General features: G+C 42.6%; 1 protein-coding gene across 4 annotated transcripts in view; it reads right to left on the bottom strand.

Moving 5' to 3' along the window:
• ADAMTS9 (ADAM metallopeptidase with thrombospondin type 1 motif 9) overlaps positions 1-25853 on the bottom strand; it is a 160594-nt gene extending 134741 nt beyond the window's left edge. For 3 of the 4 annotated variants that reach the window (XM_055558400.1, XM_055558398.1, XM_055558401.1), the window contains exons 1-3: positions 25408-25853; positions 24434-24834; positions 19035-19197 (exon numbers count right to left, since the gene is read on the bottom strand). In XM_055558400.1, the coding sequence (XP_055414375.1) occupies positions 19035-19197; positions 24434-24834; positions 25408-25522 (679 nt within the window). In that variant the 5' untranslated portion in view covers positions 25523-25853. The remainder of the gene's footprint in view (positions 1-19034; positions 19198-24433; positions 24835-25407) is intronic. The other variant, XM_055558397.1, reaches the window with a different exon arrangement.
• Between the last annotated feature and the right edge of the window lie 722 nt (positions 25854-26575).

Below are 26575 nucleotides of genomic sequence, written 5' to 3'. Positions count from 1 at the left end.
CCATGGGATTCTCCAGGCAAGAATAGTGGAGTGGGTTGCCATTTCCTTCTCCAAGGAAGCTTCCATAAATGCTCAGGTAAATTATTAGAAAATCAGGCCTGAGTTTAGGGCAAACAATTGCTTATTCTCTTCATTTGCTAACAAAAGTCTGACTGGGGTTTAAGTGGTTTGTATTCATTGTTCTTTGCTATTCATAGAGTAAGGGCCAACAAGGCAGCTATAGAGCTCTAGAGAATGGAAATGGAGATACTTCATGTACATCACTTTTTATATTCAATGAGAGACAGTGTAAAGGGGCCTGAGCAGTGCGCAAGGTAATAGTACAAAGAACTACTGAAAATGCATGACAGGGTATTATTCTATTACCATATTCAATCACTGTAATACATGAAATTTAAGAATAGAATCACTGCTGTTCAATGCCTACAAATTTTTAATTATTTCAGGGCTCAGTTAAGGAAGTAGATTATACTCAGAGAGTATGAATAGGTATTTGGGACTGTGATATATAATACCAGATGGGCTCTCCTCATTTCTGATTCTAGCCTAGGTACCTCTTGGATTCTACACAATCTTGCAGTTGAAAGTGTGGTCCATGGACCAACAACATCTGCCACCCCTGGAAGCTTGTTAGAAATATAAACTCTCAGGCCCCGCTCTAGACCTGATAAATAAAAATCCACATTTTAACAAGATCTCTAAGTGATTCATATTCATGTTACAGTTTTGACAAGTAGTAGTTTTGAACCTGGTTTGAGGCTTGTGTTGCTGTAGGTGAAAATACTCAGTCATCAACCACACAATAAACAAAATAAGCATAAAAGTGCCTGCCAAAATATGCTTTGAGTAAAAACAGAACTTAATCAGTTATCTTGCCAATCAAATCATAAATGTGTTTCAAAGCTTTAAAGCCACTAATCTGTAGTCCAAATAGGCAACAGAATTGCACAACTAAGAAATAATGCTTTCCTAAAACACAATTAATGGAATTTATTACACCAGTAATAACAACAACAAGTTAAAGTTTTAGTCCTTTCATATTTGAGGGGCTCAAATATTTAACCATTATAAGCTATTTCTAAAACAATCAATTAGGCCAGCATGTGTATTTTGCCTAAGCAGAGTGTTTTAGTGGTTGTTAAAACAGCGATATCAGTCCAAACTGTCAAACAAGTTATGTGTAGTGCAGCTTTAGATAATGCAACCAGCCCTAAGCCTGGTACACAGTAGGATTCAACATTAGACTATTTTTCTTCCAGTGTCTCTTTCAAGAGTATTCATATATGTATGTGTGTGCATTCAGTTGCTTAGACTTGTCCAGTTCTTTATGATCTCATGGATTGTAGCCCACCAGACTCCTCTGTCCATGGAATTCTCCAGGCAAGAATACTGGAGTGAGCTGCCATTTCCTCCTCCAGGGGATTTCCCCCAACCCAGGGATTGAACCTGCATCTCATCTGTCTCCTACATCAGCAGGTAGATTCTTTTACCACTGAGCTACCTGGGAAGCCCCATTCATATATGTATATCCATGCCATATAGGTACTTAGGCTGTCATTCCAATTTTAATTCACCAGTGATTATAAATAAATATGAATCAAGCACCTACTACATGCCAGATATTGAACTAGGCCCTTTTACATGTTATCTTATAATTCTCAGACAGAGAAAATTGCCTCTACTGTACAGATGAGGAAAGTAAGTCTCAGAGAGATTAAGTAACTTGTCCAATGTTACATATAGGGTGTGGTGGTATCAGGAATCAGGCATGGATTTGATCAACACCCTAAACAGTGCTCTTGCTATCACATAAGACTACTTAAGAGCTAGGAACTGAAATGGGCTCATGATTTGGTTGACAGTTTCTAAACTGAACCCATACTGGAAAATAGTATCTGGTGCATATTTTCACAAACACTAGCTTTTTAGAACAGGTGTATGGAGGCCACATTGAAAATTGGACGTTAGTTTGTACTGTATTTCAGATTCCTCCTCTTTGTCAAGTATCTTAAAGTGGAAGGTTACGTTTTTGATTTGAGATCTTTCTTTCCGTGTGTGTGTTGGGTCATTTAGTCATGTCTGACTCTTTTCGACCCCATGGACTGTAGCCCACCAGGCTCCTCTGTCCATGGGATTCTCCAGGCAAGAATACAGGATTGAGTTGCCATGCCCTTCTCCAGGGGATCTTCCCGACCCAGGGATCGAACCCAGGTCTCCCGTATTGCAAGTGGATTCTTTACTGTTTGAGACGTTTAAAACATAGCTATAAATGTTCTTCCAAGTCATGCTTTAGCTGCATCCCATACATTTTGATATGTTGTGCCTTTATATTCATTTATCTCAAAGTACTTTCCAACTTCTTTGATTATTCAGGAGTGTGCTATTTACTTTCCAAATATATTTGAGTTTCCCATTTTTTCTGTTATTGATTTCCAGTTTCATTTTACTGTAGTCAGAGAAGATACTCTGCATTACTTCTATGATTTTAAATTTATTGATAAGTTTTATAGCTTTGCATATGGTTTAGTCTGGAGAATGTTCTATGTGTACTTCAGAATAATGTGTGCTCTGAAGTAGAGTGTTCTACAGATATCTGTTAGGTATACAGTTGGTTTACAGTGTTGTTCAAGTTTTCTATTTATTAGTTAATCTTCTCCTTAGCTAGTCTACCTACTACTGAAAGTAGTATTGAAGTTTCCAACTACTACTGTTGAATTTTTTATTTATCTCTTCATTTCTGTCAGTTTTTGCCTCGCACATTTTGGTGCTCTGATATGAGATGCATATTGTTTATAACTGCTAAATATTTCTAATGAATGGACCCTTTTACCATTATAAAACATTTTGATAAACATTATATCAGTAAAGTGAAGTAAGCTTGTCACAAAAGCCAATAAATTATATGATTCCAGTCATATGAAATTTCCAGAATAGGCAACTCTATAAAGACAAAAGTAGATTAGTTGCTAAGTGCTGGAGGCAGGGTGAGGACCTTGGCAGGGGAGTTGATAGCTAATGGGTACAGGGTTTCTTTTTCAAGTAATAAAAATGTTCTATTATTGGCTGTGATGGTGGTTGGCACATAACTGTGAACACACTGAAAATCACGGGACACTTTAAATGATGAATAGTATGGTATGTGAATTATATCTCAATAAAGCTGTGAAGAAAAGAAAATACGTAACTTAGTTTGTGAAAAGCAAATAATCTTTACTTACTGTCTTCCATAAATATTTTGACTTAAAAGATTTATTTAGAGAGAAGCATAACTGCAGCAAGAAAAATACTGAGGAAATACTATATAGAATTCACTCTTTCGATCACATAGAAGAATCGTCTCTAGAGAATCATCAGGGGGTACTTGGGCATGGGAAAACCTGAGAATAAATCAGGCACTAATTGCAAAAAAAGTACACTTAAGTAGCAAAGTTGAAAAAATTAAGGCATTAATCATTAAAAGAGATTTCTAACAAAGAACAGAAATAATGGAGAATAACTCATGCAAATCCTAATACACCTGGAAGACATTTCATTCACAACTAATCTTTGTATCAAAGAAACAATTTAGTATGCTATATACGGTATAAAAATCCAGGAATAAAATTATGTTTTCAGAATCAAAAAGAACATCTTCTATTACATACTTCCCCAGTCTTTTACCCATCTGACCTTTTATCTTAATGAGTTAGAATATTTATTGACCTAATTAGCCCAACTAATTTCTACCACATTAACCATTTTAGCAGGCAGTTTTGAATTTGGCTTTACAAAGACTAAGAGCTTTAAAGATTCAAACATTCACTATCACTACAAATCCAAGAACATTTTTACTGAGAATGGAAAAACCAGACACTTTAACTGGTATATCTGCTCAACTCTCCTGCCTCTGAATAGAAACTGTTAATATCAGAGAACGATTTTCACCAAGGGACACACATTATCAGAATAAAAAGAAAGCCATCCACATTTCTCTTTAGTGACCTGATAGCATAATGGAATGAAGTTTAGTATTTCAAATTTGCAATGTCACTTTGCTAATAGTTTTATCAGAATGAGCTACATAATGAAATTTCACCCTGGTAGAAAGCACGGTATAAATGATCAGTGTATTTTTGCTCTTCATTTCACCCACATAAAGCTTTACACTTATCACTTTTTAATAAGATATAATTTTATACTATAAAATTCGTATTTTCAAAGTATACAGTTCAGTGGTTTTTGGTACATTTATAGAGCTGTGTAATCATTTCTATTATCTAATTTTAGAATACTTGTATTGCCAAAAGAAGAGACCCTATACCCATCAGGTTATCACTCCTCATTCTTCCTTTTCCCCTCAGTCTTTGGCAATCATTGACCTATATTTTGTTATCTATGGATTCGCATTTAATACAAACACAGTCATGCTTTTTGGGTCTGGCCTCTTTCACTTAGCATAATGTTTTCAAGGCTCATCCATGTGGTAACTTGTATCAGCACTCTATTACTTTTTGGTGCCATCTAGTATTCTACTATATAGATGTATCACCTTTTGTTCATTCATTCATTCATTAGTGGCATTTGGGTTCTACAATTCAACTGAATAATGTTGCCTTAAATAAGCATGCACGATTTCTTTCTGTGACTATGATTGGATTTCTCTCTAGGGAGAATGACTGTTCTTTTTAAAAACAATTTTCTGGCTTAAAAATAATTCTAAAGACAAGCTGTTTGTACCCTTAAATAATCTTTTCTGAATCACTTCTCTTGGCCTTAGTTTTCTGACCTCTTCAATGGGTATATGAATAGCTGTTTACACCCTTAAGGGTATTTTGAGACTTAATAAAGTGTATAAAAAATTACTTCCAAATTACAAACTGAATTTTAAAATCTTTTTTTTTTGTAACTATTTTATGCAAAGCACTGGCCACGTAAGTTGAAATAAACAACAACAAAACAGAAATAAGACTTGGGAAGGATCCTTAAAAACAAAGTATCATAAAAACTTAAGATAGTATCAATATTAAAAAACGTGACAGCCAAAAAAAAAAATTTGCTTATTTACTGGCAAAAATGTTTTAAATGAACTTCATTTCACATTGCCATGCCATAAAATGCATATGGCATTACTAAACAACTGGAATTATTTTAGAAAATAACATCCAGGCTTGGTTATTCTGTGTTAGTTACTCACTGAGTGCTTCCCACCCACTGGGGCTGAGCTAAGGAGATTCGAATGTTAACATTAACAGCTGGGAAGTTAATCATTGCTCTCTATGTTTATAAGGTTGATCAAAATTTAACTGAAATTTCCTTGAGGCACTCAGCCACCTTTTGACCTCATGATCTATGCGGGCAGGGGAATCACAGCACAGGACCAAAGGGAAGACTGGAGTGCCGGGATTTTAGCAGGTCTCCTTTCTGCCTCTCCAGGACGTGAGAGCCAGAAGGAAGTGGACAGGAGTCTGCAGAGGCTCCACACCTGGATTCTGGAGCCAGACCAGCCCTGGTTCATGGTCCTGCCTTAGCATGGCTCTAGCTGCCCCTGCTTGGGCAATTTCCTATCTTAAAGGTTCAGTTTTCTCATCCGTAAAAAGAGGATACTGACAGCACACACTTGAACGGATAACTGTGACGGTTAAAAGAGAAAATATGAAAAATGCCTGCTGCACAGAATGTGGCTCACAGGAAAGCTCCATTTAATACTTACTGTGATAGGAATTATTAGTTGTTATTGCTTTACTAGTAGTATGCAAAAGAGCCCCTCTTTATAAATTAGAATGTTGACATCATAGTTTCTCAAACAAAACAATTCTATTTTTCGAAGAGTCTTCTAAAGGAAAGGAGGGAGGGACAGGAAGAAGGAAGGAAAGTCATAAAGACCAGCCCCCTGTTCCCTTGGAACTTGCAATGTAGGTGAGAGGCGCATGCAGACTGACGTGGGAAGACCCAGTCCAAGATGTAATGAGATGGAAACAAATGCCACAAACACTTCCGCCTCTCAACTGGCTCCAAAGACTGATAGCATACAACAAACAAAAAGTGGAAGCTGAGGGCAGCTCCCGCCCTCTGTTCTAGTCATGTTTAAGATCTACCCTCAAAGAGTTATTCAGTGAAACCGCCACAGAGAGACTCGATGAGACAGGAACCACAGTCTACTGGGATCAGAGGAAGATGGGTAAACAAGCACAATGTAGGGAAGAAAGAGATAAAACATAAAAACAAAAATAGCCATAAAACCAATGAATGTTCTAATATAAAGAACAATGTGTTTCCAGAAACTGGATGGGGAAGGAACTAAGGGAAGGAATTATTTTGTGTATATAAATTTCTAAAGCATATGAATGAAAATCATCAAGACTTAATTTTTTTAAGGGTACTCAGTTTGATAGCCTAAAAAACAACAGTGAATTCCTAGATACTCTAGACAGTCACATACCCAAATGTGTCCCATTTCTCTGGACAAACTGTTAGTTTTGGGGTGGGGGGGGCAGGGGGGGAATGGCACGCCCAGTCCAACATCTAACAGTGCTCCACATACAGGGCTAGGGGGACAAGGGTGCCAAGGGCCGTGGCGGGAGAGATTTCCCTTTTGGCTGGCCAGAACCTTTATGGACAATGTTTCCCCAGTAGCGGTTTACAGAACGTTAGTCCCAGAACATATTTCCCAAAACAAGCCAAGTGAGATTGCAAAATACTTTATACAGCATTTACATCTGGGACTTTCTCCATACACATTAGCATTTTAAGAGCTCTGAGAAGTCTTGCAGAAAAAAAACCAGTCTACGTTTTGTTTATCCATGGAATCAGGAAAATTATGGGATCTGGGCCAATTTATGAGGGGATTGAAAGTCCTTGAAAACAGAACAAGATGAAGAGGAGTGTACTGACGGACTTTCCTCTTGGGGAGAGAAGGAAATGCCATTGGGAGAAGACAATTAGAAGCTTCTTGCAGTTCAAGGGGCTTTGATGAGTGGTTGGTGGTGGGTGGTGGGAGGCATATCTGAAGGTCATCACACCACCTTCCAAGGGCTGTGTGCCTCCCCTATACTGGGGAGGTAAATTTGCTGACTCAGGTGCAGAAGCTGAGACTCTTGCCCCAAAGGCCCTGCTGCATCCTCCCATATTCAGCATCCCCCAGCTCCTTCAACTACATGCAGTAACTACAACAACACTGACTACACTGTTAAATAATCCTGGCTCACATTTAAGCTTTCCACCCTGCCAAGCACTATTGAAAACACTTTACGTGGACTAACCTGATCCTTCCTCACAGCACCCCATGTGACAAGCCTTATTAGCTCCATTCCATAAATGATCAAACTGAGGCACCCTTGAAATAACTTCAGAAAATATTTAAAACACATCTACTTGAAATAGCACAATGCTGAACATACCCAGGCCTATATTTTATAGGTCTTAGAGTTTGTTTGGTTTTGCTATTAATATCCTGAGATAGACTCCTAGGGAAATGTTGGTTTTGACTCATTCCATCTCTGAGCAATAGGGGAGATGGGCCCTTCTGCCCAGAGGGGTCCCAGCTGTCTACAGGCACCATGCACTGTCTGCAGCCTGCTTCCAATGGTTGTTTCACAGGCCTTTTTGTGACATGACGTGGGATCTTCCAGGCCAGCAGTCTCCAGGAGAAATAAAATGTGAGCCCCGCATGGAAGATAACAATTTCCAGCAACCACATGTTAAAGAGTCAAAAGAAACAGATGAAATTAATTTTAATGATGCTGCTGCTGCTACTGCTGCTAAGTTGCTTCAGTCGTGTCCGACTCTATGCAACCCCATAGACGGCAGCCCACCAGGCTCCCCTGTCCCTGGGATTCTCAAGGCAAGAACACTGGAGTGGGTTGCCATTTCCTTCTCCAATGCATAAGAGTGAAAAGTGAAAGTGAAGTCACTCAGTCGTGTCCGACTCTCAGCGACCCCATGGACTGTAGCCCACCAGGCTCCTCCATCCATGGGATTTTCCAGGCAAGAGTACTGGAGTGGGGTGCCATTGCCTTCTCCAATTTTAATGATATATTCTATTTAACCTAATACATCCAAAAATACTGGGTTGGCCAAAAAGTTCATTTGGGTTTTCCACACCATCTTACAGAAAAACCCAAACAAATCTTTTGGCCAACCCAATATTATCCTTTTAACAGGCAGCACCAATGCCATTTCAAGGGCTCCGGAGCCACATGGAGCTATCGGCTATGGTCCAGGCTGGTACATTCTAGGCACTAAGTGTTTTCAGTGTGAACACAGGAGGCACCGTGATGTGCTGCTAAGAGTTTGGGAGTCAGAGAGACCTATATTGAAATCCTGGTTTCTGTGCATTCAATTTGGGACCTTGGGCAGGTCACTGAAGCCCTCTGGGCCTCAGTTTCCTCATCTGCGAAATGGAGATAATGATGATTCTTACTTACCAGGGTGGTAGGAAGGGTTGAATCACTCAATATACAGGGAAAGTGCTGAAATAGAGCCTGGTGCAGAGTAAGCGCTATAGAGGTATTGGCCACAGCAACTCATTACTAAGGTTGAGCAGCCTTTTAGGGCTGCTAGAATAAAGGGGCTTCTGCTAACATTTCTGTGCAGCTCCTGGTGGCCCTGTGATGCCCACAGTGGGTCTAGGCATGGCTCCCATATCACAGACTAAAAGGCACTTGGGCTGGAGTCCTTTAAAAAGGCTTCTAAACAACTCCTAGAGAGCATATCTCCCACATTCCTTTGATACACCAGTCTCCCAGTTTTCAGGCAACTGAGGACAAGTTTACCCACTAGGCCTGCAGTAGAAACCCTTCATCATGATGTCCATATTCTGGCCACCACAGTCCTGAGTGCTTGTAAGGACACACTGTACTCTTATCACAGCTTGAACTCACCAGGGGCCCTCCCAACCACAGGCCACCAGCCCGCAGCACCCTGGCCCAGCTCATATATTCAGTTGCTATATATTCGGCGCTTGCTGTGACAACTTAATCCCTTAAGGGAATTAAAAGCCTAACGTCTTTCTCTATAGCCTTGATATAACTTTTTAAATGCTCTCACTAGTTTATTCATAGTTATTACACTTGCAATAAAGCCAGTGGCACTACCAAAATCCCATTTGAGTTGCACCTCTGAACATCCTTTTTGCAGGCACCATGCATTGATTTATATTTTATTTTTATATTTTCCCTGATTTACAGCCTGTAAAGAATATAGGAAGGAAGAGGCCTATGTTTGTTCAGGGCTCATTTTTCCATTCACTTTGGCTCCAAGATTATGAATCCCTTAAAAATTCGGAGCCTCAATCCTCTTATCCACAAAGACAGAGAAGAGAAGTTAACTAAAGTTCATTCCAATATTGAAAACTGATGAGTTCTCATATTTAATAAGATAAAAGTGAAAAATGCTGAAAATGAAGTCTTAAGATTCAAAAATTGCAAAACCCAACAGTCTCCTCTCTTGGCCACTCAGAGAGGATATGAAAAAAATGACCAATGATACACAGGGTAGGCACATAGAAGGAGACAGAATAACTACAATGGAGAGAGACCAAGAAAAAAGAAATGTGCTATGCATGATGTTAAAAAATATCAAGGAAGGGACCATATATGTATCTCCATTTCTCACTACAAAGTGCTTATTTTGGAACTGCTAACATAGGTGACAGTTTCTAAAAACCATTTCTATTCTCTAATTTGACTTGTTTCACTAGAATAGCATAGAATGTCAGGATTAGGAAATATGCTTAAAAGAAAAAAAAAAAAAAAAAAAACTAGCTCATAATCAAGTTACCTTTCAAAAACCATTATACTGCCCACAAAGGAACTTTGCGGGAAAATGGAGTCATGTCTCCCATTCCTGTTTCCCCAAAAATGTGTGGTCACACACAGCTGAATCTCACACTGCTGACTTCTGCTATGCATGCCTCCGTATCACTGTCCTCTGGTTTTCTCTCTTGTGTGCACATAATGTGAAGTAGAACACAGCTGCATTCTTAGGGATTCAGGGTTTCTTTTGTAAATGTTTGCATCCATTAGGCAAGAGGAACCTATTCCTATCATTAACTACACGGCTTGAAATTGAAAGTTATGTTTCTAGATATCAGCTAGAAAGAAACACAACAATGTCCCTTTCCATTGGCACAGACTATGGCTTTGAATAACTAGACTTACAGAAGTCTTTCTGAGTCTATTTCTCTGCACCTGTGTCTTGGACAAAACCTATACTGCTCTGTCTACTATGCTTTCCTGCAGCATCATCCCGTGACAGCATGAAATCCACAGAACATGAAATGTTTGCAATAAAATAAGGAAGACATATATGAAATAAGGGTCTGCAAATGAAAATGAAACAACAAGCTATAGTCTGGGAGGAAGTATTTACAAACTACATTTCTGATAAAGGGCTTATATCAGAATATATAAAGTACTCTTCACTAACACAAAAACAGATGTTCCAGTTTTTTTTTGTTTTTTTTTTAAAGGAATGAATTTGAACAGACACTTCACCACAGAAAATACACAGACGGCAAATAAGCACATCATTAGTCATTAGGGAAATGCAAATTAAAACTGCAATGGCTACACCTACTAGAATGGCTAAAATTAAAAAACAAAATCAGCCAAATAAAATATTGCCCAAACCAAGTCCTGGTGAAGATGCAGCAGAACTTTTATATCCTGCCATTGGGACTACAAAATTGTACAGTCACCTTGAAAAGCAGATGGGCAGTTTCTTATAAAGTTAAACATATGCTTACCATATAACTCAGATATCTCACTTCTAGGTATTTATCCGACTGAAAACATATGTTCACCCTGAAATCTGCATGTAAGTGTTTATAGAGGTTTCATTTTTAATTGCCAAACTTTATCCCTCAACTGGGTAACAAACAAATCAAGGTCTACCCATACAGTGGAACACTATTCAGCAATACAAAGGGATGAATTACTGATCCAGGCAACAGTGTGTATGAACCTCCAATGACCATGCTTAATGATTCCAGTGATATGACATTCTGGAGAAGGCCAAACTAGAGAGACAGAAAGTAGGAGGCTGCTGTAAAGCACAGCAGGAATCATTCTCTATCTTGATTGTAATAATGGTTACCTGACTGACTGTATGCCAAAACTTGAAAAATTGTACACTGAAAAAGATGACTGTTTTCTGAGTATAAATAATATCTTAATAGGAAAAAAATGAAAATACTAGAATATATTATATATACATATGTGGTATATATATAATATAGTTCCCAATATACTGGAAAATAAAAATATTTGTAAAAAATTAAAATCTTAGCAGGAAAATTCTGAGGTCTATCCCATTAATTTAAACTTTTCTCACACATCACAGGCCAAGTACATTCTTAACACCCTACCCTAACTCTAATGTCATGTGAGAGATGGGGAATTGATAAAAAAGGAAGAATTCTGCCAATATTTGCCACTCATTTATTTTTACTCCTTCTCAAAGTCCACTGCTCACAAGTACACAACCACTGTATTTTGAATTTCCTCCTGCTCCTTTCTGTGACATGCAGAATGCCTTGTACTTACTAATGATTTGGGATTGTACAGCATTTCCAGGCAGAGTCTGGTCCAGACACACAAGCAGACTCTAGCTACACAAAAATAACTATGACAAGGATTCTATAATAATCTAATCATTACAAAGAACCTAACTTTGGCAGATACAAAGTTCAAGAATTTAAACCTCCAATTATATCTCAATAAAGATGCAAGAAATGAACATTTTAAACCTCAACTGTATGAGTAAATAGCACTTTATTAAATGAATGGGTTTAGAAGAAGTAAACCCTTGTAAGAAGAGAACCATGAGCTTCTCTGATGTCTTACTCTGAAAAGACAGCCTGCTCAGGTGAAGGTCTGAAAGCCCTCAAATTTACCCTAAGTACCTCCTGCCACTATCAGCCTGTACATCTGATGGCTGCCCTCTGTCCCAGGTTTCTGTCATTTCTTACATTCTTTCTTTAAAGGACATGCATCTTAACTGTTTCAGGGGTTTCCTGGGAAGATGAACAAACTAGCAAGTATCTGTCTGACCCTTTTCCTTGAGAGTGAACGCACTTTTGCAGAAAGGAAAATAACTGAGATCTGATGACAGGTGACAGGGAAAGGTCCTGATTTGGGACCAAAGGTGAAATGGTCCACCCTCGGGCTATCTCTGAATCCAGAAGTTTATCAAAGGGCTTGTGGGAGGGGACAGGAAAGTGTGTCATACATCACAGAGACCTTATTTCACATCCAAACCTAACCTGCCATTTCACTTTCCCAACTGCAAACTGGCTCTTCTGGGTTTCAGAACACAAGCGAGTGAAACTCTTGAATGGTAGATAAGGTAGTCTCAAAAAATACTGTAACCTGAGGATCTTTCTATTGGTCAGTTTAAAAAAAAGGGGGGGGAGGAGGTTTTCAAGAGGCTCCAGACAAAGGGTCAGGAAAACAACCTAACACACCACCTTTTGTGCTCAAGGAAATTACTCTGATAAGTGGCTCATCCCTGGTGGCTTTCTTCTTGCTGTGTTCTAGGTTTAGGGGCTGACTCTGCTCTTTCAAACGGTTGCAGATGCACCCTGATCTTAGGGTAATAAAGAAGAGTTAAAGAGTGAAAGAAATGGAAAAGATAAAAAGGGTCATAGGGAGCAAAACTAAAACTAGAAAGAAAACAGTGACTGTTAACAACAATGGCAATGACAACAAAGTGACAAGTTCCTTAAGAGACCTAAAAACCAACTGCAGTGTGTGGACCTTGTTTAGAGCATCATCTAAAACAAATAGACTGTAAAAAGGCATTTGGGAGACTATCAGGAAAATGCTAACATAGATACTGTTTAGATGATATGCAGTCATTACTACTGATTCATTCACCATGACAAACACAGGTATGTTAGAAAATGTATCTTCATTTTTCAGAAACATAAAGTATTTAGAAAATGGCATCATACTTAGGTTTACTTTAACAAAAAGGAAAAATAAGAAGCAAATATGGGGAAAACACTTTCTCATCATTAAATGTAGATGGTACATACTGGTGGTTCGTTTTACTTCTGCCTGTACTTTTCTTGAAGATGTTCATAATAAAATGCTTTTTAAAAAACATGATGAAAATTTTTTAAAAATTAGATGAGAACAGGTCCTGTATTAGAAGTTTCTGTTTTACTACCCTTTGCCAATTTTACTGGCGTGCTGCACTATTAATGTTAAAACAAAATAAAAGCAATATTTTAATATAAATGCTCAAAGAATATAAAGCTGAGAAAACAAGCTCAAGAATTCAATTATTTAAAACAGTACTTTTCTAGTAATTTACAGAGGATTTTAGAAGTCATTGCTGCTATTGACTATTTAATAGACATAATAAGGTTCATCAAAGAATTTAATAAAGGGGGGAAAGGCATATAAAGATGGATGAGGAACAAAAAGAGGTAAATGAAAAGAAATTAAGCCAAAACAATAAACCCCAACTGAAAAAATCCATCTTTAAAGATGCCAATAGACCTTGGGTTTAATCTGATCTGAATTCAAGTGTCAAGCCAACTTCCTATACCAGCTGTGTGACTTTGGACAAGAGGCTCAACCTCACTGAGACGTTATTTACTCAACCGTAAAATAGGCTAATAATAACTACACACAGTATTGGTGAATGAATTACATATGACAAGATATGGAAAGTGTGTAGCACAGCGAATTCATAGGCATCCTGTATTTTCCAGGCTTTACAATTGCATCCTTGGGAGCCCAACCAAGAAGTGACAGTACACTCTAATGGGGTGACAGGCAGAGGTCCCAGCACTGAACTAAGACTAAGACATGGTAATCCCATTATAATCCCACAGTTAGTACAGCAGGCATAAGGCAGTTTAGCTAGGTGGGAATGGAGTCTCAGCTTTGACCAGCCCTGGTGTTCCAAAGAAGTAGCCACAAGGCAGGAATTTTATCTGTCTGGGTACTGAGATTGAAAGAAAGTAAAAGTGAAGTCGCTCAGTTGGGTCCGACTCTTTGAGACCCCATGGACTGTAGCCTACCAGGCTCCTCCCTCCAAGGGATTCTCCAGGCAAGAGTACTGGAGTGGGTTGCCATTTTCCTTCTCCAGGGGCTCTTTCCGACCCTGGGATCGAACCCGGGTCTCCCACATTCCAGGCGGATGTTTTAACCTCTAAGCCACCAGGGAAGCTGGGATTATCTCATCCCAAAGACAGAAACGTGGGGTCTTGACTTGGCTATTTGTCCCTGGTGACAAGTGTCTTGGGATTACAAAATAATTATATGCCACTCCCCCTTTTATTTTCAACTGCATTTTTTGATTATGAACCTATTATAGAATCATGACAAAAATATAAGAATATAAGCTAAAAACGTAAAGATTGCCTATGTTCCTACCAACAAGAAATAGTCCCTTTTAATATTTTTGTGACTACTGCTTCAGATCTTTTTCCTTATACATGCATGCTCTCCCACACACTCTGTCATTATTTTTAAAAATGAGATCATACCCTCATATTACTTCATCACTTGTGTGCGCACTTAATATATCTATTTCTGGGTTTGTTAACCTAAATCTATGCCATCATTTTTAATGGCTGCATAAGAATCCATCAAATGTAGACTTCATCAGTTATTGATCTATCTTTCAACCAAAGACACTTAGGTCGTTTCCAGTCACTTGCTATAATAAACAACACCAGACTCAGTATATAAACCTGTTTACACAAATGTCCAATTAGAAGCAGCATTGATGGGTTAGTGAGTGTACAACTCTTAAATGCCTTAAGGGAGAGCAAAAGAGCGAGCCTTGCTGAGATGGGAGGGTGAGAGAGACATTTTAGTTACAGAGAGTCACTGTTTTTTAGGTCCAGGCAAACAGAACAACCTTCTGTTGGTCTGTTGGTCTTTTCTCCTGCCTTCCTCTCATTCACCTATCGGGAAATGCATCTCTTTCACTGACAAAAACAACTAAATCGTCTTGCATAAAATCCAGAGGCAAATAGCAGGTGTCTGCAAAACAGAACTTGGGGTGTCATCTGGAAATGCAATGCAAAGGATCAGCAGGTAGGGGCTTTTAAAAAGCAACAAACTCTCCCAATCAGCTGCCATGAGTCTACCACTTGGCCCCCCTGGCGTTTAGGGTGGTCAGGCAGTCACCTCAAAGACCTCTACTGAGGATCCAGTGGGCAAGGGAGACCAGTCACAAGGGCCTGCCATAAGAAAGAGAAGCTACCCCACACCCCATCCTGAATCCTGAGGAACCTACAAACAGGATGGAAACCACACACCAATGCATAGACGCTCAAGTGGCCAATGGGCACATAGGTAGACACAATCAATGATGGGAAAACAGAGATACAGAAACTGAGCTAAGAGAAAGTAGCAAGAAATAAAATTTCAAAATGCTGCATTAGGTAGAGATAAACACAAAGAAAGGGCTCTTAGCCCTGCCACTCACTGGCAGGGGCACCATGGGGCAAGTCTCTTATTGGGTTTTTATGATCAGGTGACCAAGAAACTCTAAGCTTAACCACAGGGATATGATTAACTTTGAGTTTTGGTATTTTGAGTTTAAATACAAAATATTTTGAGTCGCCATACCTAGCTATGGTGTCTTAATTTCTACTTGTATGATCATTAAAAAAAATCTCCCATTCAGTGATTGTCTACCATCTGTCCCTGGAGTTTTCATTATTTCATACTTATTTAGTCCTACCTACCCTCTTGGAAGGGACATGTTACTCATGTTACTCTTACTTTATGTTCTAAATGTGCTTCAGGTCACATACCTAACTGTAAAAAGATGGTTTAATCCTCATGGCATAGAGGAGTTACTCAATAAATAGCTCATGGCTGAATGAACAAATGCACACATAATGTGCATTTGAATAAATTATGTTGTAGACTCCTTTCTAATTCCATAACATTTTTACTCCATAAGACTCCTTCTACATGTCTTTTTAACAGAACTTATCTCAGAATCCTTTTTGAAAATTCAACATACATTAACAATCAGAAATGAGCAAGACGTCTGCTCCGTCTGTAGGACGCAGCGTCACAGCCACAGTGCCCGCCCCCAGGAAGACTCTCACCATCCAGCAACCGAAGGGTTACACCTAGCCCAGCAGAGGGCTTCCAGGTGCCCGCCTCCAGGCTTGGGCCATCTTAACTTCTGAAGGTTTCTTGTTGAATATTTAAGTATCACTCCAGTAAACAAGTAACCTAACATCCCAGCCCTACAGTTTGCTCATCTGGGTAGAGCTAGCATGTTGACCTAGAGCTAGTCTCTTCTAGCTCGAATCATCTATCACTTTATGAGAAGTGAAGATGGAAAGCAGTGATGGAGATTCAAAGACAGTGCCAGCTATGGACAGTGCTTACTGCCTGAAATCCCACTTTACTGGGAACTCTCACATAGAACTGAACTTCTAAGTCACTTGGAATGCTTTTAAACCCCACTGATTCTTGCTCCATCTCACTTCCCTGCAAGAGGAGTTTGTTTAAAGAATCTGCATGAGGCTCCCAGGGCACTTTTAAAGTTTACCTCTGATTACTAACCACTGCTTTTGGGGGGAAAATCTCTGAACATGAATGAACTGATATTTGCATTGGCCAGATACTCCCTGGCCAGAGGGACTTCTCCCACCCCCACCTACTTTTATTCCCTGTGCCAAAGCTCCCTGGATTTTGGAGGTTTCTGATCTGCTTGTCCATGCTGCTAATGGCTGCTGGTGAAATGTGCCATGTTCCGAAGTTCTCTCCAATTGCTCTGAGCTTCCTGTACCTGAACTCAAAGAAGGGGTACAGAAGCAGCTGGGAGAGAAAAACCAGAGCGGCACAGTCCAACAGCAACCTCTGAAAGAGCCAATCAAAACTGCCGGCCTGCTGAATCATCACACAGGGTGAGGGAAGGGTCTGCCAGATTGGTCACCAGCAAGCAAAAAACCAGATAGAAAACTAAAAGTTGGCACTGCTGATTTGGAAGATGGCTCGGAGGCCCCAATACAGATAATTAGAACACAAATAAGTGGTTTTGAAAAATCTTTTCTTTTTTTTTTTTCCAAAAAAATGGTAAAGACAACAAAGGCATTTTTTGCTGTCTTCTTTTCTTACCTTTGCAGATTCCCTCTCTTTTGTGTTTTTAACTGAACCTGACAATGACTTGTCCTCTGTTCCAGAAAACCAAATGTCTATTTATTTTGGTAATTAATTTAAGAAAATGAACCCAGAGGATTTTTGGAATGACAGTATTAAAAAAGACTTCTCTCTCTCTCTTTCACACAAATACACACCTGAATGTACACACTCATACACATCACAACTGTACACAGCAAAGGCTGCAAGATAAGTCAGGAAACCATGGGTTGTCATCACGGACTAGCTGTGAGATCTCAGGCAAGCTGTTCCAACTTTGAAAGCCTCAGCTCCTTTACCAGACACAATGGGGGAGAGACTGGTGTCTGACTCATAGGGTTGCTGTGGTAATGATTAAGTGAAGTCGTGTAGGTAAAGTGCTTTGCCCAATGCCAGCAAAAAATAGGACCATAATAAATAATAAAAGCCAGTTTTAAAAAAACGGTGGTTTGCTTTTACTTTAGGGAGAAGAGTGTCACAAAGTGCTAATGTTTAACAAATTGATCAATGAAAATGTTATTTATCTTTTGAATGTACCTTATATAAGATAGAAATGGAAGAGATATATTTCCTTTCTTTACACATATGCATAAAATAGGCACTTCCTAGTTCAGATTTAGAAAGTCAGAAGTTAAGGTCTATATTCTTATTAGCAGGGCCACAAAGATGTGAATTGCCATTCAACTTGCAACTGGCTGGCAGTCTTGGCACCCTGACATATGTTTCTGACTCCAGACTCCCATCTCTACCCCTTGGCTCTGTAGAGAGTCTAGACAGAACATTTCAGTTATGTTCCAATTAGCCCTGGTGGTTAAGAACACAGGACTGAATGGGATAAAGCCGGATGACACACCCTACGACTCGGCTGTACCATGTTACAAGCCAGTGTCATCCTATATTAAAGGTTTCACTTTAGAACTAATAATTCTGGGAAAGAAGAAGACATCACACTCTGCCACAGTGGAAGAACCTGATATAGATACAAGATGCAACAACCGATCATTTTAGGAAGACCTTCTTGGTCTTGAATTTTGGTCTTATTTGGAGAAACCAGAAACACCCTGAGAAATCACTTAATTTGAGGAAGAGACTTTAAAAAATAAAGAATGGGGGGAGGGAGACCATTTTAGAAACAATAAAAAAGATGGTTATTTTAACAAACATCCTAAAACACAGGACCAAACAGACAGATGGTTTCTAAGGAAACAGGACCATCAGAGAGAAATAAGTAGGCATCAGAGATAGTGAAAGGGTGCTTCAAGACTGGAGACTGAGAAGCATACACAAGCATAAGCTTTCCAGCAGGCCCAGGGGAAATATAACTGACAAGGGCCAAGCGTGTCAGCACCAAGCCTCCAAGAATCTGACCAGGATGGAAGAAAATCTATGGCAGGTATATATGCACTCAACTGACACCTGACAGCGCAAACCACAGCTCCGTTCCTGTATTTCCTGAAGTCACAGAACATTAGTTACATTGAAGTTGATTGAAAAAAATTCCAATGAACATATAGAAGTTTTTGTGCCTTCCATTTGTAAGACTTTTTCATACTTGTACACTGTTAAAAAAAAAAAAAAGTCCTAATGAATACAATAACAACAGCCTCAAGACATCACTAAAGCTTAATCCTAAAAATCAGCAACTTCAACAAGAGGTGGCTCTGCCCAGAGTGGGTTTGACGTCACTGCTGTATGAGTTCATCTCCTGGATTTGTCACTTATTAACTGTGCGACACTGGACAAGTTACTAAACTTCTTTTTAGTTTCCACATTTGTACAATGGGAATATACCTACCTGGCTTGAAGACTGAATAACAAAGACAACGTAAATGGTAGAGCTCTGTAGCCTGTGAAAAGCTACCTCTTTGAGACCTGGCAAGTAACCCAGCTCACACAGGTAGGACCTCCACTTAAGCAAGATGCAAATACCTGAGGTGTCACATGCATGCTGTCCTGTTGCCGGCTCTCTGTGGGGGGTGCTGTGCCTATAGATAATGTGGGGTTTGTTTTGGGCCTCTTCATCTTCTTGTTCATCAATGGACAGTAGTGGTTCAATAAAATAATCTCCATCATGGGACCGAAATGTGCCCAGCTGCAAATAAAGAGAGATGAGAGGTTGACTTAATATAACTTAGCCACTGAGAGGAAGAGGACAGTGGAACAATGCCAAGTAAGTGGTGCCATCTTACCCAACTCCTTTCCTATGAGGGCTCCTTAAGCTAAAAATCTTACTGATATACTTGGAGAAGTAGTATTTTTTATTTTTCTTTTTTCACTCTCTGCCATATCAGTACCTTAACCTTTGATTGGACTCTACAGAACCTGCTATCCAAATCAGTCTCTAAGAAATATTTCCTTGGTGCTTAAGCTGATTTATATTCATTCCTCCAGGCTGCTGAAAGAGGGTTTCTGTGTGTTAAGACAGCCTGGAAACAGGGACAAGTATCAGTTTCAAAGAGAAAAGCCTACTCAAGAAAGCCTTATCCTGACTTCAAAATCAGGAAGCACATGTTGACCAGAAGGCACTGAAGGTGGCGCTGCCAGAGACAATGGCAGAGGAGCCTCTTATCAACCCTTTCCCTGATCACAGGGAGTGACCCAGGATAAGACTTTCCAGGCAGGCTGCCCAAGGTTCCAATCTCAGCGCTACCACTCATTCGCCCACCTTGGGTAAGCTCCTTAACTACTCTGAGTTTCACCTTCCTTGTTTATCAATAAGAGAATGAGATAATGTGTGTAAGTGAAGTGTAAGTCGTTCAGTTCTGTCTGACTCTTTGGAATTCTCTAGGCCAGAATAGTGACCTTTCCCTTTCCCTTCTCCAAGGGATCTTCCCAACCCAGGGATTGAACCCAGGTCTACTGCATTGCAGGCAGCTTCTTTACTAGCTGAGCCACAAGGGAAGCCCAAAATGTGTGTAAAGTGCTTAGCAAAGTGATACCTTGTCAGGGCTTGGAACAGAAGTGGCTTTTGGTGTTGCAGAGTTGGCCAGCCTTTAACCACCAGGATATAATTTGTGTTTGCCAATCACTCTAAGAGTTTCACGGTAACTCTTTCTCCTCCCCTTCCCATATACCCACAAGGTTTGCACATTATAAATGAAGCTGCAAAGTTGAACCACCCAAAGGAAACATTACAAGAGCGATAAAAAGTTCCCCATGCCATGCCACTGGGCAGTGTTTTAAGGAAAAAATCAAGCTCTTCTCACCTTCTCTGTGGTTCCTTTTCCCTCAATGTTGGGGAAAAGGCAAGGGCCTTTGATTTCCCCCTGGATCCAGGAAATGACTGTCCTTGAACATCAATGGCAGTATCAGCACTGAAGTATCACATTCCACCCAAATTCTAATCTACTGAATTGAAATATCTGGGGGGTAGGTAGGGCCCAAGAACTGACATTTTAGAATTCTTAGGCATGACAAAGTTTTAAAGTACTTGGCTAAGCACTGGGGTTCCCAAACCCAGCTAAGTGTCAAAATGTCCTGGGAAGTTGAAAAATAAATTTAGATTTGAGAAATCACCCTATGTATGCAGATTTGGTATTTCTAATGGTAAGATCTAGTATTTTAATTTTTTTAAAAAAAGTCTCCATGTGGTTCATCCCTGACTTAAAGATAAGACTTAGACACAAGATAGCTCTGACAAGTCTGGTGTCAGAATAAGAGAGTAACTGGCTTCCAGAGAAGTGATTTAACAAGTTTGCTTTTACCCAGGCACCTCTCCCTATTTTCAAAACACAACTCTGGTGCTCTCTGAGCACAGAGCAAGAAACCGACTACAACATGTGAAAGCTACTAGAGGTGGGCCACAAATACTGAGAAAGAATCTTGGAGCCCATCTGGTGAAGGTCTGGCATCTTTGATTATTAAAAGGGGAAACTGAGATCCAGAGGCAGGAATTGACTTGTCCCTTTCAGTGATACAGAAGCAGCTGAATAGTTCTCCTGCTAAATCTGGAACTCAGGTACCCTGATTCTAGTCTAGTGCCTTTAAAAAAAAAAAAAAAGCAACAACTTTGAAATTCTCTTTAGGAACACAGATTCAGTGTCTGGCCCGTGGTTAAGAGTATGGTCAGAAGGACTGGATGGGAACCCCAGCTCTGTCACTTGCTACCTGTGAAACCACAAGCAAGTCCCCACCTCTCGAAGATTCAGTGCCCTCAACTGCAAAATGGGTTCTTTCAAGGATTGGGCTGTTGTAAGGATTTAGATGAAATAATGCACACATAAAGCACTTATTACAGTACAAGACACATAATAAGAGTTCAGTAAAAGGAATATAAATGAGGTCAAATTAATTTGTGGCTGATTCACAACACAGTTGTTTGAACGAAGAGTAATCCTTTCTTGGCTAAGGTGACCATTTATTCAAATACAGGCTGTAAGTACTTACTACAATATATAAAAGGCACTGCAGGAGAGAAATGAATTGATGCTGACCCTCCTTCCAGGGAAAGGGGATAGAACATGTGTTGCAAGAGCCATAGTACAAGGGAGAGCACACTTAACATCAAGGAGGGAGAGAGGTATATGCCTGTGAAAGGGGAGAGAGATGGCAGCAGTCTGAAGGACTAGGAAGAGGTTTCCTGGGAAACAAGATACATTAGTTACACTTTGAAAGAAGGGTGTGATTTGAGCATGTGAAGCTGGTTGAGGTCACTCACCTAGTAAATCCAAAGGCCCAAAGGTTATGAGATGGGAGGGAAATGAAATGTGCAAAAACAGTTTGCCTGAAATGTAGGATTTGTGAAGCAAAGCTTGACAGATGAGACTAGACACTCTGGATGTACAAAGGGGTGAGGAGGTACAGTGGCAATGGCCTTAAGTGCCAGACGGAAGAATTTATAGTCATTCACTAGGCAGTGGGGAGGTCTGTGCAGTAACTGAACAGGATAGCGATGTGATTTTGCACCTTGTCATCATTAATCTACAAGCAGTGTGTGGCAGGGATTAAAGAGAAAAGACCAGGAGAAGAAGCCAGACAGAAGTATTTCTTAGACATCAGCCCTAATGAGAGAGAAAGAGAGAAGCAAAGAGGTCTAGAGGTAGAGTAGGGATGCTTAGAACAGGTGAGAAACACATCTAAGAAGGATTTCAGGGAAACTAATAACTGACCAGTAGGGTGAGGGAAGGGAGGAAGGCTGGCATGGCCCAGTCTAAAGAATGAACGATTTCCAGGAAGATTTCCTGAGAGGGCCAGGAGGAGGGCCAAGATACTACAAGTACCAAACGGGTACGGGGACATCTTTCCAAGAAAGATAAATTCCAAAAGGAAGACAAAGGGGCAAGGACTTTGGAGCTAGATTCATCCCAGCTATAAAGGGCTACCTCGCATATTTTTCAGATAACATGCCAGATCTTCTGCACCTCCCTCCCCTCCAAAAAGAGAGCCAGACTGCAATACAAATGGACTCCTCAAGGTCTAGGGAGTTCGTCTTTCTTAAGTCCTGGCCCTCAGTTCCCTAAGATAGTTACTACTCTGCAGTTACAAGTGCGAGTTACCACCTAAAATTGCCAACAGAAATTAAGGTCCTGCGCAGCAAAACGTTTATACCACTGCTGGGGCCACTCAGCAGGGTGTGGAGGCGGGGAGGGAGGAGGAGTAAAGGCTGTTTACAAACTTGACTTACACACGCAGCACTATCAAGTAAGGTTCTGGAACTGTGGGTTACAGCCTTAGGATCTGGGCAGACTCTGATGCTCTGGTTCCAGCACCTGACTTATACGCACCCAGATCAAACAACCTTTCCAAGAACAGAAGGATTCCAGGCGTCCCGGGGCAGCGATGACTCATGCAGCACCCCCTGCCATTTCGCCAAATTGCCGTCTCCGCCCACCCCCAATCTCAACGACGCACCGCGACTCTGGGAGCTTTGCTGGGGGCTAAAGGGGGTTCGTCTTCATCCTCGCATCCCAGCAGCCTAAACCTCCCTCCTCTCAGTCTACAAGCTTGCTTCCCTTCCCACCCGACCCCTCGGTTGAGCAGTGGAGATAGATGCGACATCAACATTTGGGACTCGCGAGCCACGAACAACAGGGCGCGAAGGGGGCAGCCAAGAGCCCTGGGTAAGTAGTCAAGCTTCCACTTAGAAAAGGTAACGGCGGGGAGTATGGGTGCTCTGGAGAAAAGTAACTGCATCACTGGGGAGCAGGGCGCACAGCCCCTGTGCGCTGGGAGATCCTGACCCACGATAGTTTCTGCGTCAGAGAGCGTGGCAGAAACGCACGTCGCTTGGGGAAGTCCTAGAACCGCTCTCACTTGGGCCAAAACCTTACAGCGGACCCTCAAATCTCACAAAAGGGAGAGGGCAGAGGTCGTGTAGGGCAGACAAGAGGGCAAGTGGGGCGGGGGGGAGGGGGAAAGAGAAGGGGGCGGTGAGTAAACAAACACCGGGTAGGGGTACCAGCTTGGGTCCCCTGCTAAGTGCGTATTTTGCAACGCATGGAGGTGACTTCCGCGCCCTCTCACCCTCCCTCTCTAGGGAAATGTGCACTTCAGGCTCCCTTTTCGAATTCTCTGGCACCCCATGGGTAGTGGAAATCTCAGGAGAACTGAAATCTCTCCAGGCTCTCCCCAATATTTCTTCTTCTTGGGGCCACCCCGCCAGCAGGGTGCAGAGTCGGACTGCGACGCACCCCCACTCCTAGTTCCTTGCTGAAGCAAAGCATCTAGGACAGGCCCCGCCCTCTTCCCCGCCCCCTAAGCCCTGGGCCCACCCTTCCGTTCCTGAGACCGGACCTGTTCCCTGTCAATCCAGTTCAGCCTCAGGGTTCCTGGCGCGTGAAAAAAGACCCTGAGAGAACGTGGGGACTCTAGATTACGCACCGCCCTCCCAAGACACACAGAAGGAACTCCCCGTACCGGACGCGGGGGATTCTCAGCCCACACCCCCGACTCAAGATGCACCAATAAGGAGTCGGGTTCTCCCAGTGCTCAGCTGCTCCACTCCTGGGCGGCCGAGTTTGCAGAAGGCAAGGACAAGTCTCTTTGAGTTTGGAAACCGACACCCCAGCCACCTACTGGTGTGGGGCAACACGCAGTTCAACAGTTGAGCTGAATTTGGACCCTAGAAAGTTCCGAAACATCCAGAACTACCCCTCCCGGGACTTAGTGGAGGGGGCGGTGTCGGGGAGGATGAGCTTCTTTCAAGTGTCAGCACACTCGCCGGAGTAGCCACCCAAAGTGTAGGACGCAAACAAGTTAGTAGCGCATGTTTAATGCTAGAGCAGAGAGACGGCGCAGTGAGGGTCCTAGGCTAGAGAGCAATTAAGTCTTCCAGAAGCGGGTGAGGAGGTGAAAGGGCAGGGCAGGGGAGGGGGCGCGCGTCCACTTACCATTCCCGAGCAGAGGCTGATGACGGCCGTGTGCTCTGACTTGGTATTGACATGGCCTTTGTAGAAACAGTGCTTGAGTTCCGCTTCCTCCTCGGAATAAAACTTAGTCTGGTTCACCCCGGGTGCCCCAAGGAGGGTGACAGTGAACATTGGGGCGATAAATCCAGCATGGGCGGTGAGATTAAATAGAAATTGCTGGCCAAAGGCGGAGAGGCGGTAATGCTCCTGGGAGGAGGTAGCGGAGGAAGAGGAGGAGGCGAAGCCAGGCCAGGGGTCAGAGGCAGAGTTAATGCTTCGTCGCCTTCTTTTGAAGTGTACGTTCGTGGGAAAGGGTTGTCCGAGAGCGTTCACTCGGACGGGAGATGCGATTTCGTATTCGCTCAGGGTCTCTAATAATTTCACTGTAGAGAGAAGCAGAGGCACATGAACCAATAATATAGTTTTCTGCAAGTTTTAACTTGAAGTGTGTGTGTGTGGGGGGGGGGCAGCAGAGGGGGGGTTCTCCTAAGTTATTTTCCAGCTTTTTCCTCCCTATTCAAGTCAATCCCTTCACCTTCACTGACTGGACAAATATTTGCTGAACACCTACTATGTATCAGAAAGTGTTAGATGCTGTCAGAGTCAGACACTGAACAAGACAAAATACATAACATGATTGTAGATCCTGACAGATACCCTGAACTATGCGACGAGCTGGTGCCCCCAATTACTAACAGGTTTGGGGCCTGGCGTGGGTAAGGAGGAAGATCAGGCTAAAAGAAGGGGGCGGACGACTAAGTTCTTTCCACAGTGTCTCTTGAGAAATTGGCTGGGAATGACCTAAAGAAGGGAGAAGCTGCAAAGCGGGAGATACTTCTTTCTAGGAAAAGGAGAGGGCAGAGAGAGGCCTCCGCTGCGGGGTGTCCGCCGTCGGACACGGAGGCTAAGGAGGTGGCGACAGGGGCGGAAGGGTCCCCGTGGCCGACTCTCGTTACCTTGCCTCGGGTGCAGCCTGTCCTTGCGCACGGCCGCCGCGGCATCTGGGCTCCCCATCTCGGCCAGGTCTCGCACCAGGAGCGTTAGCAGTGTGGCCCAGGATACAAACTGCATGGTGCTCCCCACCCCTCCCCAGCCGCCCCCACCCCCCTCCCCTCCTGCCCTCCTTGGCTGCGAGGCTGCGGCTGCGGAGAGCGCGCGGAGCCCGGTGCCCGCCGCCAACTTTTGACTTTAGGAGTCGCTGAGGTCTCGCGGCGAGGGTCCCGTCTGCGCTCGGCTGAGCAACGCCGCCGCCTGCCGAGAGCTGAGCCGCTCGGGCCGCAGGAGGAGCCGGAGGAGCAGGAGGAGGAGGAGGACTGGGGCTCGGCTGCTTGGCCGCATAATGTCCAGGGAGCCGGCGGGAGAAAGCGCGGAACGTGCGCTCCGAGGCGCGCCGGGCGCCCTGTGCTGGCGGGGATAGCGGAGCGGCTTCTTGAATGGGGGGCTGGGGGGCGGAGTGGGGGGGGGGGGGGCGCTACTCAAATACTCAGGTCCCCGCCTCTCGGAGAGGGGAGGAGAAAGCGGAGTGAGTGGGGACCGCCTCCTGCCACTCGGCTCCTCGGCTGCTATGCGGTACTTGCTGCTCGCAGAGTCGCCGGGAGCGCAGGGGCGCCGAGTGCGGTCCGCCATCTCCCCGGGACGAGCTTTTCTGAGACTCCCTGCCCTGGCGAGACAGAGTAGAGAACGTTCTCCCCTTTTCCTGGCGCTCCCAGTCTCTCCCGTATCCTCTCTTTCTCCCTTCGGAATCTCTTCTCTCCCTCGCCCTGTCAGTCCGCTCTCTGCCCCCTTTCCCGCTTGTGGTCTCTTCTCCCCGTCCCTCTGTGCACCTCTCTAGTTCCCGCATCTCCCCCATCCCTTTTCTCTTTCTACACGGTCCCCATCTCTCTCTCTTCTCTTTCTCTCTTTCTGTCCCTGTCTCCTTTTGGTTTCTCGCAAGTGAAAGTGGCCCAGCGCAGGAGCGCCTTCTCGTCCCACAGTTTCTCACTGAGGGAGGCGGTGTGGATTCTGAGCTCCGCTCTTGGCCTCACCGCCCCAGGTCAAGCGTTTGGGAGCTGGGGTTCTCATCTGGCAGTTCAGGATGCGTTTCAAATTCATGGTCTCCTCAAAGTTTCCCAAAGCTTTTCAGTT

Source organism: Bubalus kerabau, chromosome 20 (assembly GCF_029407905.1).
Source record: "Bubalus kerabau isolate K-KA32 ecotype Philippines breed swamp buffalo chromosome 20, PCC_UOA_SB_1v2, whole genome shotgun sequence".
Classification (NCBI taxonomy): Eukaryota; Metazoa; Chordata; class Mammalia; order Artiodactyla; family Bovidae; genus Bubalus; species Bubalus kerabau.
This window is presented reverse-complemented; position numbering and strand designations above follow the sequence as displayed.